The sequence below is a fragment of the Myotis myotis genome, unplaced genomic scaffold, assembly GCF_014108235.1.
Source record: "Myotis myotis isolate mMyoMyo1 unplaced genomic scaffold, mMyoMyo1.p scaffold_m19_p_17, whole genome shotgun sequence".
In the NCBI taxonomy this organism is placed as follows: domain Eukaryota; kingdom Metazoa; phylum Chordata; class Mammalia; order Chiroptera; family Vespertilionidae; genus Myotis; species Myotis myotis.
This window is the reverse complement of record NW_023416321.1, coordinates 17,940,310-17,958,488: the sequence shown is the minus strand read 5'-3', so window position 1 is coordinate 17,958,488 and position 18,179 is coordinate 17,940,310. Positions and strand designations below refer to the sequence as shown.

The following is an 18,179-nucleotide window of genomic DNA, read 5'->3' as shown; positions in this document are numbered from 1 at the left end:
GCATCTGGGTTTTAAATCTGTTTAAAAAGAAAGTATCACAACAAAAACATAAATTAATTCGTGGTTTCTTATTGAAGTTTTGTTTTTATTGTTATTCAGTTTTGGTGTTTTTTTTTTAATCTTCATTTATCTGAAAGTGTTTGCTGAGGCAGAGATTGAGCTGATATTTTGTGCAAACATGCCCTGCCCTCTTTCTTTCTCTGGCATTCGATGTTATCATAGCCAGATTCCCACGTGTGCTTAGGTCTATTTCTGGATTCTCTGTTCGATTCCACTGCACTGCTTCCTCTGCAATACAAATTATTTTGATCATTGAAGCTTCAAAATATGTTAATAATAATACCAATCCCTTTTTTTATAATACCTACTTCCCTTTTCCTACTCATTAATTTTTCTAGATGAAATATTATCATTTTGGTGAAACTTCCCTGCACATGGAGAAAAATCCTATTTAATAACAATGCAAATAAATATTAATTTTTATAAATTACTACATAGCATCTTTAGAAAATATACACATCCAGGCATATATCTTTTTATTTACTCAAAGTATCCTTTTATATCTTTAATAAAATGATTTCTTTGCATGATCCTGAAGATATCTTGTTAAATTTATTCCTAGTTGAGGTTTCTTTTTTGTTCAGATCTTTTCTTTCATTATGATTTTTTTAAATATGTAAAATGTAACCAGGTTAAGAAACAGAACTTTATCAGTAACCAATACATCTGAAGCTAGTGTGTCCCACCCCAGGTAGTCATTATCCTGGGTCTCTTTCATGGATTTACCACCTATGTATGTATCCCAAATAGTATCAAGTTAGCTTCTAAAAACTCCCTACCAGAATAAAACCTGCTACATGAGTGAAAGAGCAATATTGTCACTGAGAAAAACAGAACTTTTCTCTGGATCATAGTTTGCAAGAGCCTCTTCTGGTTAAAATCCAAGGGCAAGTTCATGAGCAAGACCTGGAAGGCACTGGGCTCACCACACTCAGAGGCTCTAGCAGACTGTGTAAATAGGTACTGCAGGCAGGATCTGAAGAAGACTGCTCTACATTTCCTGTTTCTGGGCCTTCTGAGGATTCTGTGGTGTGAGCTGTAACAATTCTTAGTTCTCTCCCTTCTTGGGTACTTACCATTTGTACAGCTGCACTATTGCTTCCAGTTTTACTGGTGCTGCATTCTCTCTTGTTCCCCTTGTCCCTGTGGGTTTATGCTTTTTAAAAAATCCCTCTGCCATAGTTTTGGTGGAGCTCAGCAGGGGGCAAACTTAAGTACTTATTCAATTTGTTATTTTTAACTCAGAACTTCTGTATTTTCCACATGGTTACTGCTTATATACATAAAATCTATTGTTCAATATGGTGGCCATCTTACTTGATTTTCATATTGTTTCTGTTAGTTCTTTTAAGTGTATAATTAGATCAACTGCATAATTGTGATAAACTGCCTTGGCTAATACTTTTTTTTTTTTTAAGAGAAAACCCCAGTAGAGGTTTTTTTTGTCTTTTTTTCTTTTTTTGAAATATATTTTATTGATTATTTTACAGAGAGGAGGGGAGAGGGATAGTGAGTTAGAAACATCGATGAGAGAGAAACATCGATCAGCTGCCTCCTGCACGCCCCTTACTGGGGATATGCCCGCAACCAAGGTACATGCCCTTGACTGGAATAGAACCTGGGACCCTTCAGTCCGCAGGCTGACGCTCTATCCACTGAGCCAAACCGGTTAGAGCTTGGCTAATACTTTTTAAGAAACGTTAAAAGACAGTAGTAATAGCTGGCATATTTGTTTTGTGTCAGAGTATTAATGGGAATGCCTTAAAGAGTTTCACCAAAAACCATGATGGTTTGATTGAAATACATATTTATCAAAAAAAAAAAAAAAAAAAAGACTATTCATCTCTTCCCATTCCCCAAGTATTTTTAAAAAAAGAATAATTGCCGAAACCGGTTTGGCTCGGTGGATAGAGCGTCGGCCTGCGGACTGAAGGGTCCCAGGTTCGGTTCCGGTCAAGGGCATGTACCTGGGTTGCGGGCATATCCCCAGTAGGAGATGTGCAGGAGGCAGCTGATCGATGTTTCTCTCTCATCGATGTTTCTAACTCTCTATCTCTCTCACTTCCTCTCTGTAAAAAATCAATAAAATATATTTAAAAAAAAAAAAAAAGAATAATTAACTTGTTAATAAACAAATACATTTTTGGCATCTAATGAGATGATCTAAGTTTTCTTTCTTTGATGTATTAAAATAGCATGGTATTAATAATATCCTAAGAATGGACAAGTTTTCCATGCTAGGGGTAGTCGATTTAGCTATGGTTTAATTCTTTAAATTTACTCCTAAATGTATTTCCTAATCTTAAGATTTCTTGAATGCACACGGTGTGCCATTAATTATTTATCAATGGTAAATATTACTAAAGATAGGACTACAATTTTCTATTTATCTATTCATCAGTTTCTATTTATCAAGTTTTATACTAACGGAAATGATAATCTACAAGATTTCCTTCTTTTTCTATTTTGTGAAAGAGTTTAAATAGAATTATCTGTTTATTGAAACTTGAATAACTTCCCTATGAAATCATCTGGTCCTGCCCTTCTCCTGAGATAGTCTTTAAACTGAACCAGAAATCCTCTTCCTGACTCAGAAGAGTATAGCCTATGGCCTACTCAGTCCAATGACTGAGGTCCATGGGGCTCCCCACCCCACAACTCTTCTACAGAAAAGTAGGAGCCCTTTTCTCTGTGGACGCAGGAAGCCCGAGTACTGCAATAGTGAGCCCTGTGAAGGGTTAAGTCCCTAGTACCAGTGAGAGAATATGGGTTGGTTGGTATGTCCCATTTTCTATTCTTGATATGGGTTCTTTAATTTTCTCCCCTCTCACTCCTTTTCTGATAATCTTATCAGGGATTTATAAATTGTAATTGTATCTAAGGCATATTTGTTTTCTATTTCATGAAATATATACTATTTGATATTCCTTAATATTTCCTTTCTTTGGGTTGACGTCTTGAGACTTAAACCTCGCTAATTAATTTTAGTTTTTCTTTTCCAATATAAATGTTGAAGGCTACCAATTTGCCCTGGGTACTCTTTTTTTTTTTAATCCTCACCCAAGGATATGTTTACTGATTTGAAAGAGATGGGAAAGGAAGGGGAGGATGGCATGACAGAGGAAAGGGGATGGGGAGGAAAGGGGGGATACATTGGTCAGTTGCCTCCCATACGCTACCTGGATGGAACCCAAAACATTTTTAGTATAAGGGACGGTGCTCCAACCAACTAAGCCAGTGATGGCGAACCTGTGACACACGAACTCATTTTTTTGGTTGATTTTTCTTTGTTAAATGGCATTTAAATATATAAAATAAATATCAAAAATATAAGTCTTTGTTTTACTATGGTTGCAAATATCAAAAAATTTCTATATGTGACACAGCACCAGAGTTAAGTTAGGGTTATTCAAAATGCTGATACACCGAGCTCAAAAGGTTCGCCATCACTGAGCTAAGCCATCCAGCCGGCTTCCCTGGGCACTCTTTAGTTATAGCCCCCAAATGTCAATATATGTAGTATTCTCATGAACTTTCCATTCAAAATGTTTTCTAGTTTTCATTATGATTTTTCTTTGACCACCTGGTATTTACTTAGAGATATCGTTCTTCAGTTTCGAGCATAAACCCTTACATTGCTTTAACCTTTTACCACAAGTGTTCATATCTATAAACAACACTGTATTAGCATACATGTTTTTAAATTTTACATAAATGGAATCATACTCCAAGTATTTTTTAGGAAAAGAGTTGTTTTCACTCTGTTGTACATTTATGTGATTCAATCTCACTGACACTTGTTCTACTTTGTTTTTCACTGCTATCTAGTAGACCATTACAGAACTGCACCACAATTTCAACATGCCTGATCCTGAGCATTTAAGGGTTATCAGCACATTTTCACCACTACGAAGTGTTATAAAAAATTGCCTTTCTACATGTATTTTCATATACACATGTAAGGTTTGACTAAGGTATTTAGTTATGAGTAGAAGTTTTCAACTTTGTTTTTACCAAATTTTTCTCAAAAATGCTTGTAGCAACCATTATATGAGTTGCTCTTTTATCAGTAATGTAGAATTCTCCTTCTATTATGTCACATTTTTGCCAATACTCCTTCAATTTTTGACAATCTGAAGAATGTATAATAGGCCCTAGTTTTCTTTTGAAATCTTACTGTTGAAAGTAATGTTACATATGTCCTTTTTTTTTTGCCCCACTGACCCCTTCTAGTACACCCCCACCTCCCACCTTAGGCCTTCACCACACTATTATCGCATCCAAGGGTTATGCATGTATGCATACAATTTCTTTGGTTGATCTCTTCCCACCCACCCACCCCAGCCTTCCCTCTGATATTCAACGGTCTGTTCCATGCTTCTATGTCCCTGGATCTATTCCTAGTTATTTTCATTATTTTATTTTATTACCTTTGCCAGGGCAACAATTACTTTTTTTTTTCTTTTTTAATATATTTTATTGATTTTTTTTACAGAGAGGAAGGGAGAAGGATAGAGAGCCAGAAACATCGATGAGAGAGAAACATCGATCAGCTGCCTTCCGCACACCCTCTACTGGGGATGTGCCCACAACCAAGGTACATGCCCTTGACCGGAATCGAATCTGGGACCCTTGAGTCCACAGGCTGACGCTCTATCCACTGAGCCAAACCGGTTAGGGCCCTAGTTATTTTTAATTTTATTTTTAATTTTAGAGAGAGAAAAAGGAAGAGGGAGAGAGAAACATCCATCAACTGCCTCCCACACAACCGGATATATGCCCTGACCGAGAATCAAACTAATTTCCTCACCTTTTATTGAACAGTTCACTCTTTCTAATGCTATTTCTATCATAAATGTATTTCTATATGGGGGTTGGACTCCTTCTGGACTGTTTACTCTGTACCACGGGTCTACTTGTTTATCTTTGCATCTATAACACAGTATTATAGCTACCAAATAAGTTTTGTTACCTGGTAGGGCAAGTCCTACCTTATCGTACATACCTTTTCTATTACTGCCCCTTTCCATATAAATTTTCTAATCATCTTGTCAAATCCTACAGAAAGCTCAACAATAATTATCAATGTTATTGAAATTAATTTATATATTAACACAAGGTAAACTGTCATTTTCAAGACACCGAGTCTTCCTATACATGAACATGAAATATATTTCCATTTATTTAGGTATTCCTTATTTTCCTTTCATTTATTGATTTTTTTTACAGAGACAGAAGAAGGGAGGGAAGAAAAGAGAGAGGGAAGGGTGGAAGGGGAGAGAAAGAGAGACAGAGAGAGAGAGAAAGAGAGAGAGAATTGGTTTGTTGTTCTACTTCAGTGATGGCGAACCTATGACACATATGTCAGAGGTGACATGCAAACTCATTTTTTTGTTGATTTTTCTTTGTTAAATGGCATTTAAATATATAAAATAAATATCAAAAATATAAGTCTTTGTTTTACTATGGTTGCAAATATCAAAAAATTTCTACATGTGACACGGCACCCGAGTTAAGTTAGGGTTTTTCAAAATGCTGACATGCCGAGCTCAAAAGGTTTGCCATCACTGTTCTACTTATTGGTTGATTCCTGTCTGTGCCTTGACCAGGGATCAATCCTGTAACCTTGGCACATCAGGATGAGGCTCAAACCAACCCAGCCAGGGCTATTTAGGTATTCTGTACTATTTTTCAATAAAGACTACAATTTTCTCTTAGATTTAGATTGTGCTTAAAGCTTTGTTATTGAATATCACAATAAACATTTTCTAAATAAAATATTTAAATTCACAGATATTTTCTTAGAAGTCACCTAGAAGTAGCTGACCACTTCTAGTTTTGCCAGAAATGGAAGTCCTATTATTAACTTCTAATTTTCCTGAATCATGGTCTCTAATATTTTTAAAAATTCAGTGTCCTATTTTTATCTCACCTTGTCATATTAAAAAAGTTCATGCTACCAAGTTGTCACTAAGTAACCTGTTTAGAAGACTAGTTATAATGGCAAACAATAAGAAAAAAATACCTCAATTTTTTTTTTACAAATCGAAATCCATCTTCATTAGAATGTTTAATAATCAGAAACAAATTTATAAAAGGCATGATTTAATAATTCCAAAGAGTTATGTTTGAGTATTGGGAGTTTTACTTAGCAACATTTGGATTAGCTTTAGTTCTCAAAGAAGTGTTCTCTGCCATCAGAGAGGTGGCTGCCTGGTCCATTAAAACAAGTTTCAGGACAATCACTGAATTGGAGAACGTTGGACAGAATGGTTTGGCGCAAGTCTAGAGTTAAATGCAAGAAGGAACAACAGAAATAGAGTATTGCCTCTGACTCTTTCCTGGCTTTACCCTGATAAAAGAAAGCCATAGGAGTAGAATAAAGGCGTGCCACCCATTTAGCCTCCTCTCCAGGGGTGCAGGCTGTAGCACCTTAGCTTCACCCGTTTTTGTTATCCTAGGAAGAATTAAGTCCATTCTATTTGTGGAAGCCTCTACTGGTAGCAGCAGTTATAGCCAAAATAGGAGGAAGAAAAGAGAAAGTATCCATAAGATTTATATGGGAAAACTGACAGCAAGCCTTAGCCAATGAAAAATGTTTAGTAGGTATAAATGAACTTTTCTTAAAAAAACTTTTCATTATAAAATAAAACAGATGTTGAAAGCAACACAAACCTATATTCATATTTTAAAAATGGCAGTGTTATACCTTTGGAGTGGGTCCTGTAGGTAGAACGATTTTTATTTTTCACACGGAATTATAATGTACATTTTTACCATAAGCTTGTATTAGTTTTATTGTAATAACTTGTGTGTGTGTGTGTGCACGCGCACGCGAATGCAGTCCCCCACTCCCACAAATTATGCAGTCCAGTTTCCCACATTTGGGGAAATTACAGGGGTCGGCACATCCGGAGTGCAATGGATAAGCCTTGCCCTGGGAAAACCGCCTTCGTGATCATGGTATCTCCCCTGCCACGTATGTGTAATAACTTCTTAAAGACTAACTAAAGTTAAAATAAATAAATAAAAAATCCCTAGGGTGAAAAAGTAGATTCAAGGCACTAAATATATCTTTTTTTTTTTTTAACCATCTGAAGAAGTTACAGAGCTCTTGATCTACTTAGGAACTAACATGATTTTTGGCCAGACATTCAACTCTAAATAAATTAGATGCCTCGTACAGTACCTGAAACATTCTAGAATATTCAAAAAATCTGACTGCTCTTTCTATTCAATAAAGATGCTTTTTATAATAGAAAATATTTACTTCATATACTTGATGTACTTTAATCTTCATTACAATTCTATATCATAAATTAGAACTAATGTTTACTCATGTTTATGTTATTATACAGGAGAAAAATGAGGCCAAGAAGAATTAAGTCTTTAATATGCTCTTTTAAATACATTCACTTTCATCCTCAATAGACTAATCTTCCAAAAAGGAGTCTAACACACCATTCACAGGGCTCAGAATTCACTTACCTGGTGTGTCCTAAAGATTCCCGCCATATTGGTAGCATCACAACTGGTTTAACTGCACACTCCAAAATAGCTAAAGCCAGAGCAAATTCTCTGGGTTTGCTACACATCTGAACTGCCTTGATCCAATTTGCCCTATATTTCAGAAGGAAAAACAAACATTTCACTTCGTTGATCCTAAGTTATAAGCACAAGGGTTGTAATTTACGATACCTCCATCTTACAGGACATGTTTCTAGGCTAAGCAGGTATAAACTATACTGCTACTGGAATTTTCTATCTCATAGAATTATAAATTTTGACCATTGGAATGAATCCCAAAGGTCAATTAGTCCTCCAACTTCTTTTTTTTTAAATATATTTTATTAATTTTTCACAGAGAGGAAGGGAGAGAGACAGAGAGTTAGAAACATCGATGAGAGAGAAACATCGATCAGCCGCCTCCTGCACACTCCCCGCTGGGGATGTGCCCACAACCAAGGCACATGCCCTTGACCGGAATCGAACCTGGGACCTTTCAGTCCGCAGGCCGACGCTCTATCCACTGAGCCAAACCGGTTTTGGCTAGTCCTCCAACTTCTTAAACCGTCTACAGTGTTCTGTTCTCCTTTGATCGCTACTTAATTCCAGGGATAAAGAGTCTGTTTTCCAGAAATCTCCCAAATCTCTACTGTTGGCTCAGTAACGTAGAAGTACACTCACATCCCTAAGGTCCTCAATGTTTAGCTAACTAAACTGATTTCATTCAATTCACTGGTAATGACCATTTTAAGTACACACCTGCAATGATCATTTTGTAGTCACTATATTCACAGCAATAAATGAACCTTAGTTTCCTTTACCTGTGTGAAGCCCAATTGGGATGAAGAAAAGATGAAGGGATATTGTTTTCCAGTTGGGTGATGGTCAGTCTCAGAGTAGATATTGTAAGAACTTTGGACCCATGGACAGAACCATTCCATTTGAACTCTCCTGCTGGAGTCAGACAGAATTTGTGTGCAAGATGTCTTCTCTTATCATGGTCTTCTCTGTGCTGGTGCTTATTCAACGCAAATGAATTGGTGGAGTATTGATTGTGGTAGACACGATATTTCCCTTCTTGACCCAACTTAAAGTAATTGTTGATATTTCCTTTCATGACCACTTCCTTTTTGGTGCTCAAACGTGAAATCTCTCCTTGAGAGTTAACTACCAGTACCTGACAAAGAAAATAAAAAGACTCCATTGTTTATATCAAATATGCAAATTATGTTTCAATAATTTGTAATTTAATCATTCCAAATACATCTTATGACTGAACTTCTGAGGTTTAAAAGTAAACTAACCTCTATTAAATGCCTATTATATGTCAGACATAATTATTTTCATGCATCTCAAATATACACACAAAACTACATGTGTAAATCATTCACCAAATCATTATTTCAAGCCTACAATATATAGGTTAAGGAATAAGGAGGGCATTACATGTACTATTCCCAAAAAAATATATTCCTAAAAATACCTCTTCTTCTGCTCCTTTCATCAATTTCAGCTTTAGTAGAAGAGCCTGAGGATAATCTAAAATAATGTTTTCAAAGAGTTGATGCCAGTCCTCTTGTGAATTATGAAATCAATAGTGGGCCTTATTCAGCTTTTTAAAAAAATGAAATATAATACAACAGAAGAGAAAATAACAGAGTGCTTCCCACATAGTACTGCAAAATGCTATTTCAGGACACTTTTGAGTGTACTGGGGGGCTATGAAAAATGTCTTACTGAGGGTCAGAGTAGAAAAAAAGTTTAAAAGCCAGTGTTTTAAATCAATTCCTATGTTACAAACAATGCATATCTACCCTGCAAATGATTCTCAACTGGGAGATACCACTGTAGTCATTACTCTGTCACCATGGCTAGCTGAGGGGCAGAAATACTAAGTCCTGGCTTCAATCTTTTCATTCACAATGAGAGCTGGGATGCTGTGCTGTTCTATGCACTGTACTCTACAATCAAGGAGTAAGTCCTATCTTTTTGCTGCAGGTTCACCTAAAATGATTCTAGCTGGAGCTGAGCATTAAATCATCTACAAACAGCCTACTCATTACTCTATGTGGAAAAAAGCATGGATCTCTTTAGAATTACATACAATAAAATAATCATAAACAAAATACACCACACATTTACAGCATTTCTTTGCATGGACTGAAATCCAGGGGCACAACTATACTTCTAAATGTAATACTTTAGTTCTGTTAGCCAAGACACTCTTGGAAGTGGAGAAAATAGAAGTCAAAAGAGGTTCTATAAACTTACTTCCACTATTTTTAAGGTACAGTAAATAAAATTATTTTTACATTCCAAAAATGTTTGTTTTAAACAGAAAGAACACACCTCTTTGCCCTCCTTAAATAACTTATTTGCTTCATGGGCTGCAGCTGCCACCTGTTGGCTCTTCAGCTGACTAAGCTTGCTGTCTGGATTCCGTAATCTCGTGATAATTCGAGTTGAACCGGATGCTCCTCGTCCACCTCCAGGAGACTCACTTATTTCCCCATTAGACTTTTCTGATTTGAAATCACCTGTTAACAAATGAAAAGTCAGAAGTAATTGCTAACAGTAATTAAATTATATATGCTACTACTTTATCTAAAACTCATACCTGGTGCACATCTAAGATCCAAAAAGTAAACAGAAAAAGTCCTTGAAGAGCCAAAGCAAATGTATTAATTCTTACAGGTTTTATTTAAAAGAAAGTTATGTCAGAACTTAACTATGAGTCATTTATTATTTTACAGAAAATTCAAACATGCCAGGTTATCTGTTTCAAAGCTCATCTACTAGAAAACAGTAAGGGCTGCTAGAAATTTATAAGTAACAAATATAACAACTCAAAATGCACAGTAATAAGATGTTGCCTTATATAATAAATGTGGATTTCTATATAAAAAGTAAAGGATACAATTAATTTTAGAAAGATTTCCAATGAAATTCTGCTTAAATACCTAATGGTTGAAAGCTTATAAATATAAAATGCCAAGTGAATTTTCTCCTAAAAAATCCATATAATTATCTGTATTTGCAAATAATTATACATGTGAACATTAACTAAATTAGTTTTTCTTAATATAATAAAGGCCTCTCACATTTTCATTGTTACTTAGTTTTTAAGACAGGAATAATTTCTGCTTTCCCATGAATCTCACTTAGGCTGAAAATTCCTATACTGTCTGAAACGATTGTATCAGTATCCAATTTCCATTGGTCAGATAGTTGAACAAGATCTCTTTTTTTAATTTAAAGCTTTATAAAATTAAGACACTATGGCATTGGCAAATGGAAAACTGAACAGAAAACTTACTATACTGTATAATATAAAGATGACATTCTAAGTAGAGGAAAAAAATTGGATTGGGAGAAGTGGCTTATCTATTTTGAAAAATACTAAAGTTAAAACAATTCAGTAAACATTTATTAATCTTATGTATTCAACACCCCTTTCCTTTGGGGATATGCTTTTCCTCCACCCACTACAATCATGAATCTGCCAGGACTGCAAATAAGTATCTTGCCCTATGTACGGAGTGAGCTAACTCATCCAGCTTAGCCAGAGAGAGCCTATCAATGGTTGGCCACAGTGATCGCCCCAGAATTGGTTATATGGTCCAAGTCATTCAGCAAATTATTCCAATTTTGAAAATCTGAAGAATGAGAAATAGTATTGCTTTAGAAAAGTTGGAGATGGAGAAAGGACATTAATGAGCATAAAGGTTATAAATTAAAGGTTGGCCACTTTTACCTCATGACATGGATAAAACATCCAATAAAAAGTAAGAGATAATAAGCCCATCATGAGGTGGGGAAGTTGAACATGAGGAGAAGAACAGTGATAACCTCACTGAGTTATTACTGGTCCAATAATGCCCCTGGTGCTGTCGTTACTTCTGTACCTCCCAATAAAATTCTCTTTTTGTTTTAAGTAAGTCTGGCGAATTTCTGTCACCAGATATATAATCAATATAATCAATAAATTCTAAACAATCCAGCAGAGTATTTTAAGATTTTGATCCCAAAATATGGCACTAAATCAAGATGTGATAGAGGTACTGGACATTTTGCCATCCCAGGCTGGAAAACTAGAAACTTCCAATGTATGGCAGCAAAGCAGCTGGTCAGACCACCAACAGTGTCCCTTGGGCCCCAAACCAGAAGCCCACCCATGCTGAAGGTTTATGCCAAGATGTTGAACCACGATGGCTATGTCTTGGGACCATCTACAAAGTCCTACAATAAAGACTTTTTAGACATTGTCTGGTCTAGGCTGGACTTCCGAAAAAAGCAGAAAGGGAATGGCACAGAGCTTTTAAAAAGAAGCCCTTCAAGCAAAATTTACTGCAAATAAGGGAAAGGAGGCAGAAAATTCATCCCTAGGGGTAAGACTTGAAAGGAAACCAGGCTGCGGGTGGAGGTCCTTATCTTATACCCCTTGCCCAAAGGCCACACTATAAAGGGGGTGAATCACTTAGATGCAGCCTGGAGGCAGAGTACAGAGCTGCTTCCTCCCAGCCTCTGGAGCTCAGTGTTTAATAATGTGAGGAGGCAGGAGCTTAGACAGACTATTCGCCTGAGGGCAAGTAGAAGAGGTTTACCTTCAGGAACCACATTTATGGCCATTAGGTACTAGCTGGGTACCCAAGCAATCTATAAGGGAGTACCACTGCCAGAGAAAATTCCAAACCTGCCAAGCTAAATTGTATGATTAGTCAAACCTATAGCAATTCTCAGCAGCCCACCCCTGACAACAGCCAGCCAGAACTAGGCTGCTAAAACAGAAAAGCCTATAGAAGGGTGATGTTCCCATAGGCTCCCCACTTCTCATCCACAGCCACCTTCCCAGAAAACCAATGGCAGCAAGATTTATAAGAACGGCTGGTGGATTGGCAGCAAGATTTATAAGAACGGCTGGTGGATTGAGATCAAGATAAGCCACATCTAGACCTAATAAATAAATAAATATACAATAAATTTATTATATATATAAATAAATAAATAAATAAATAAATAAATAAATAAATAAATAAATAATATACGTCTAAGCGACTGGCCAACCTTCTGACTGGTAGCTATGATACGCACTGACCACCAGGGGGCAGCTCAACGCAGGAGCTGCCAAGCTGCGGTGACTTGGCAGCTGTGGTTCTCGGGTGACACAGAGAGGAAGGAACCTGATTCTGGGGTGTGTCAACCAAGAACCACCCTCTCACAATCCGGGACCCCTCAGGGGATGTCGGAGAGCTGGTTTTGGACCGATCCCCACAGGGCAGGCCGAGGGACCTCACCAGTGCACAAATCCGTGCACTAGGCCTCTAGTAAGAAATAATAGACAAACACAGAAGAAGATACCCAAGACACAATTGTAATTACCAAATATAATTTTGGAAAATAATTTTTTGAAAAAGTTTCAGTGGTGGGTAAGATCTTGGCATTATGTTAGGCAGAAACATTTTTTAATTTGAATACACAAGTTTGTGCTAAGCTACCAAAGGGTAGAATTGTGGTTATTTACTGTTTCTATCTTTATAGCATCTCTCTTTCTTGGAGACCACTCCCACTTGAATCATATACTTTTGCTGGAGCCATCAATCATAATACCTTGCCTGCCCTGGCCATAGGGGTGGGAACAATATGTCCAAGTTAGGCCACTCAAATTCCTTCCTCAAGGGCTTTGGATTTGGAGTAGGAGTAGTGGCCTTGCCTTTGGGTCACAGGCCTTGGGAAGATATGAATACAAACTGCTGATGCCACTTGGGAAAAGCCTGTCTGTATTAGGAGAGAATGAAGTTAACATACAAACATACGCAGATGCAAAAGGTGAGAGTGAAAGAGGAAGACAGAAAGAGTTTTGATACCTGAGGGTCCAGTTATCCCTGATGATGGCCTGGACTTTCCCATTATACAAGCAATTAAATTCCCTTTTCACTTAAACTAATTTAAGCTGATTTGGTCACTTGCAATTCAAAAAGTCCTAATTAAAACAGGTCCCCACCTCATACAATACATAAAATTATACTCCAGAAGGATAAAAAACAGTTATAGAAGTATTATGCAAAATAACTATAAAATATACATATATATTCTTGGAATAGGGATGGTCTTCCTTAGTAAGAAATAAAATCCAGAGAAACCCTACAGAAAAAGACTGATAAAGTTAACTAGATAAAAATGTAAAAATTGTTGTACAACATAACAGAGTTAAAAACAAGCAATGACTATATATGTATACATGTAAAATCAAAGATTAATAGCCATAACACTTTATAAAGCATTCTTAAAACTCATTAAGGAAAAATATCAAAACTCAATAGGAAAAAATGAGCAAATGACGTGAAAAAAGCAATTCACAAAGTTGAGCAAACACACAAAAAGAAATTCAACCACGTTAGTAAGCAGGGATCTGCAAATCTTAAAATGAAAACTTTACCATCGGCAAAACTCTGAGAGACTGATGATGCTGAATTTAGGTCAGTGTATGAAGAAATACATATGTATATAAATTATCGGCATAAATCACTTTTCATGTACAATGAAGCAGTAGCCATGACTACTTTAACATGTACCTAACCATTAGACCCAGATACTCCTCCACTCACTGTTTCTATTCTGCCAAACATACTTGATAAGTACACAAGATGTATGCTGAGAATGTTAAAAGGCACCACTATTTGTAATAATAAAAAAAACCTGTTAACAGTCTAAATGTCTATTATTAAATAAACAGTAAATGAATTGTGGGTCATCCATACTGTGAAGTACCATGCAGCAGTTAAAAAGAATGAATTCCATTTATAACACAAAAATATCCATTACATGTATTACTGAGTGATAAAAACAAGATGCAGAACAATACATGCAAAATGATCCTGTTTAAAATAAAAAAAAAACTTTGTATAAACATACATTAATGAAATTGCATGGAGAAAGATAAAAATGTTACACACCAAACTGTTGATGGGGGTTACCTTTGGGGAGGAGGGTGTGAAAAAGATCTACTTTCCTGTGTGCTTTTTGTATTTTTTAAAACAAAAACAATGGGTGCAAGTGTTACTTGTGTTAAAAAAAAAAAAAAAAATGGGGAAAAAAATGAAAAGAAAATCTAAATCTTCCCACCCCCATCAAACTTTCATTTTAAAAATTAAAAATGGAGAAAAAAAAAAAGACTTGCTGTAATGTATGACATGTATTCTTACCTATCTCTTCTTGCATAGAGACAGGTGTGGGAGACTCTCTTTCTCCATTGTCAGGATCATCAGCTGCCTTAGCAGATTCACTCTGGGAAGAACTTAATTCACTGCTGCTGTTACTGTTTTCCAGATTAGGCTGAATGGAGGTAGTGGTAGCACTAGTGTTACTGCTGTCACATGTCTTGTTAAGTTCTTCTAGAAAAATAGAATACCTGATTTTTACATTGGAAATCACATCAAAATTAACTTATTGTCAGAAAAGGCATTTTATTGTTTTAGGACTACATTACAAAGCTAGATTTTAAAAAGAAAAGCTACTCATGTATGAATAATGCAATACATGAAAAGAAATTTATAAGCAACACCCTCTGAGTTATTTTTTTAAGTTTCCCAGTTTAATAACTCAGACTTTTATCATCTTAGCCTACAGTACAAAGCAGACAATTTTTTAGATACCCCAGAACTAAAGAATAATGCAATTATCTCACAAAACTTAGTGTAGCAGATACTGCAGAAGTGATTTTGTTGAGATAATCCCCAAAATCTGAACTTAATAGTCTTACTTTTCAAAAAGTATTCAAACTTTAGCCAGTTTGGGTCAGTGGATAGGGCCAGCCTGCAGACCAAAGGGTCCCGGGTTCTATTCCGGTCAAGGGCATGTACCTTGGTTGCAGGCTCCTTCCTGACCCAGGGCTTGTGGGGGAGGCAACCAATTGATGTGTTTCTCTCTGTCTTTCCCTCTCTTCTAATCTCCCTAAAAAGCAACAGAAAAATATATTCAGGTGAGGATTAACAAAAAAAAAATATATATATATATATATATTCAAACAGTATTAGAAACAGATTTAAACAGGATTCTTTACCTCTAAAGTTCTCTGCCTGAATTCTATATGCCTCCAACTTAACTAGAGGTAATACCTAAGTGACTGTTAATTTTAAGAAAAATTTAATAAATTTAAAGCCTCCCTATGCATTTCACTGTCACTAGCAAGATGCTCTTTAAATCAATCACCTAAATTAAAATGTGATTGACAGACCCTAGCCAGTTTGGCTCAGTGGGTAGAGGTCAGCCCATGGATTGAAGGGTCCCAGATTTGATTCCCGATCAAGGGCACATATCTCAGTTGCAGGCTCAATTCCGGCCCTGGTTTTACATTGATGTTTCTCTGTCTCCCCCCCTCTCTTTCATCATTCTCTCTAAAATTAATGGAAAAATATTCTCGGGTGAGGATTGACAATAACAACAAAAAAGTTAAGGGCAATAAATATAAGGCAAAAGAAAAAGTGATTGGCAATAAATTACAAAGGCTATCTCTAACATAATGAGCTCCTAAATTTTTTTTTTTAGGAAAAAACTCAACAACTTGATAGAAAAATGGGAAATTATATGAACAGTCATAAGAGATGAAAATGACCTTTATACATATGGAACTATGCTCACAATTCAAACTAAAAGAAATACAAAATAAAATAAACGAAGAAACTACTTCTCAGCTATCAGATTTGCAAAAATCCAAGTCTCTCAATACACTCAGATAGAGAGGCAGTGGGTTAACAGCACTCCCAACATTGCTGTGGGAATGCAAAATGGTCCCCAATGTATAAAAGGAATCTGATAATATCTAGAAAAATTATACATACATTTTTCTCTTTAGCAATCCCATGTCCAGAAACCTATCCCAAAATACCCTGGCAAAAATACTAAATTACTTATTTATAGAGCTATTCATTGTAGCATTATTTATAATGGCAAAAAAAAAAAAAAACCAGAAGCAAACAAAATGCCCATCAATAGGGTTGAATAAAAGATGATATACACAATGAAATATCATGCACCATAACAAGGATTGCAGAAATCACTATATCCATATAACCATACTTATAGTATGCTAACTTCTGTGCAACAAGAGGAAGTATGAATTTATGAACACATTTTGCTTTTATTTACAAAAACGAACAAACAGCCCTAGCTGGTTTGGCTCAGTGGGTAGAGCATCGGCCTGAGGACTGAAGGGTCCCAGGTTCGATTCCAGTCAAAGGCACATGCCTGGGTTGCAGGCTTGATCCCCAGTATGGTCTGTGCAAGAGGTAGCTGATCAATGACTCTCTCTCATCACCGATGTCTGTCTCTGTCTCTGTCTCTGTCTCTGTCTCTGTCTCTGTCTCTCTCTCTCTCTCTCCCCCCCCCCCCTTTCCTCTCTGAAATAAATAAAAATATGTCAAAAAATATTTTTTTAAAAATGGGAATAACCAGAATGGCACTGTAAGTGAAGGAAAGAATCTGGATAGTAGAGAGAAAATGGATGAAAGTAAAAGTTCTCTGCACATAGTTACATAGTTTGACTCTGGAATCGTGCCAATGTTTTACTTTAAAAAAAATTAAAATTAAAACAATCTAAACCAAATAAACCCTAACTGTATATCAAGTTATTGGCATCCACAATTATTTCAAGTGACTTTGGGACACAGTATTTTGACTGTACATCTCTATTGGAAATATGGTATAAGGATAAGTAAAGAACTGCAAAAAAAGTCTCAGTCAGTAGTCTTATTATTACCAATTATATCAGTATTATGAAATTACTAGAATCTATAAAATAATTTCTTTTCATTACTATTTTAATGTCAAGATATAATATGTCATCATTAATGGACATCTGCACCAAGATAAAGCAAATATATAATTAAGTAACTGCTATAAGGCACTAAGGTTCTCAACCTTACTAATGCCGCGACCCTTTAATACAGTTCCTCATGTTGTGGTGACCCCCAACCATAAAATTATTTTCGTTGCTACTTCATAACTGTAATTTTGCTACTGTTATGAATTGTCATGTAAATATCTGATATGCAGGATATATTTTCATTGTTACAAATTGAACATAATTAAAGCATAGTGATTAATCACACAAAAAATATGTAATTATATATGTGTTTTCCGATGGTCTTAGGCGACCCCTGTGAAAGGGTCATTCGACCCCCAAAGGGGTCACGACCCACAGGTTGAGAACCACTGCACTAAGGCTTTCAGTATAAGAGAAAAGAAATACAATTACAAAAACAAAGAAACTAAGTATGCAATCCTCAATCTGAATTTGAAATGTCAGTATGAACTGATGGTCTTTTTTAAAAAAAAGTATTTTCTAACTCTACCCACCAAAAAACCTAGAGGCAGTGACAGCCCAAGAGTAATAAGTACCCCACGGCCCAGATTATGTTCTTTAAATATCATTCCCCACCAAAAGAAACCAGAGCTTCTTGGAGAAAGGACTAATTCCAAGTCTGGGGTAGGAAATGTGTTCTGAGGTAGAAAATGTGTATGATAAACTTCAAACATCTTATACGGCCAAAAAGCAAGGAAGCTATCTAAGACTACTGGGTCATCGCAAAAGAACTCAAAAGCCGGGGTGAAGGGGG

The 18,179-nt window shown here is 36.1% G+C and overlaps 1 protein-coding gene and 1 non-coding gene across 19 annotated transcripts in view; both read right to left on the bottom strand.

Annotated features, from left to right (window-relative positions):
- The window catches only part of BPTF (bromodomain PHD finger transcription factor), a 113,505-nt gene that overhangs the window by 59,282 nt on the left and 36,044 nt on the right, over window positions 1–18,179 (bottom strand). For 14 of the 18 annotated variants that reach the window (XM_036339907.1, XM_036339910.1, XM_036339912.1 and 11 more), the window contains 4 exons: window positions 14,769–14,957; window positions 9,916–10,103; window positions 8,388–8,743; window positions 7,549–7,680 (listed from right to left, as the gene is read on the bottom strand). In XM_036339907.1, the coding sequence (XP_036195800.1) occupies window positions 7,549–7,680; window positions 8,388–8,743; window positions 9,916–10,103; window positions 14,769–14,957 (865 nt within the window). Of the gene's footprint in view, window positions 1–7,548; window positions 7,681–8,387; window positions 8,744–9,915; window positions 10,104–14,768; window positions 14,958–15,425; window positions 15,466–18,179 lie in introns of those variants that run through there. The other 4 variants (XM_036339914.1, XM_036339915.1, XM_036339919.1 and 1 more) reach the window with 2 other exon arrangements.
- On the bottom strand, window positions 6,882–7,047 carry LOC118672540. The gene has a single exon (XR_004973104.1). It is a non-coding gene; the product is annotated as a U1 spliceosomal RNA (small nuclear RNA).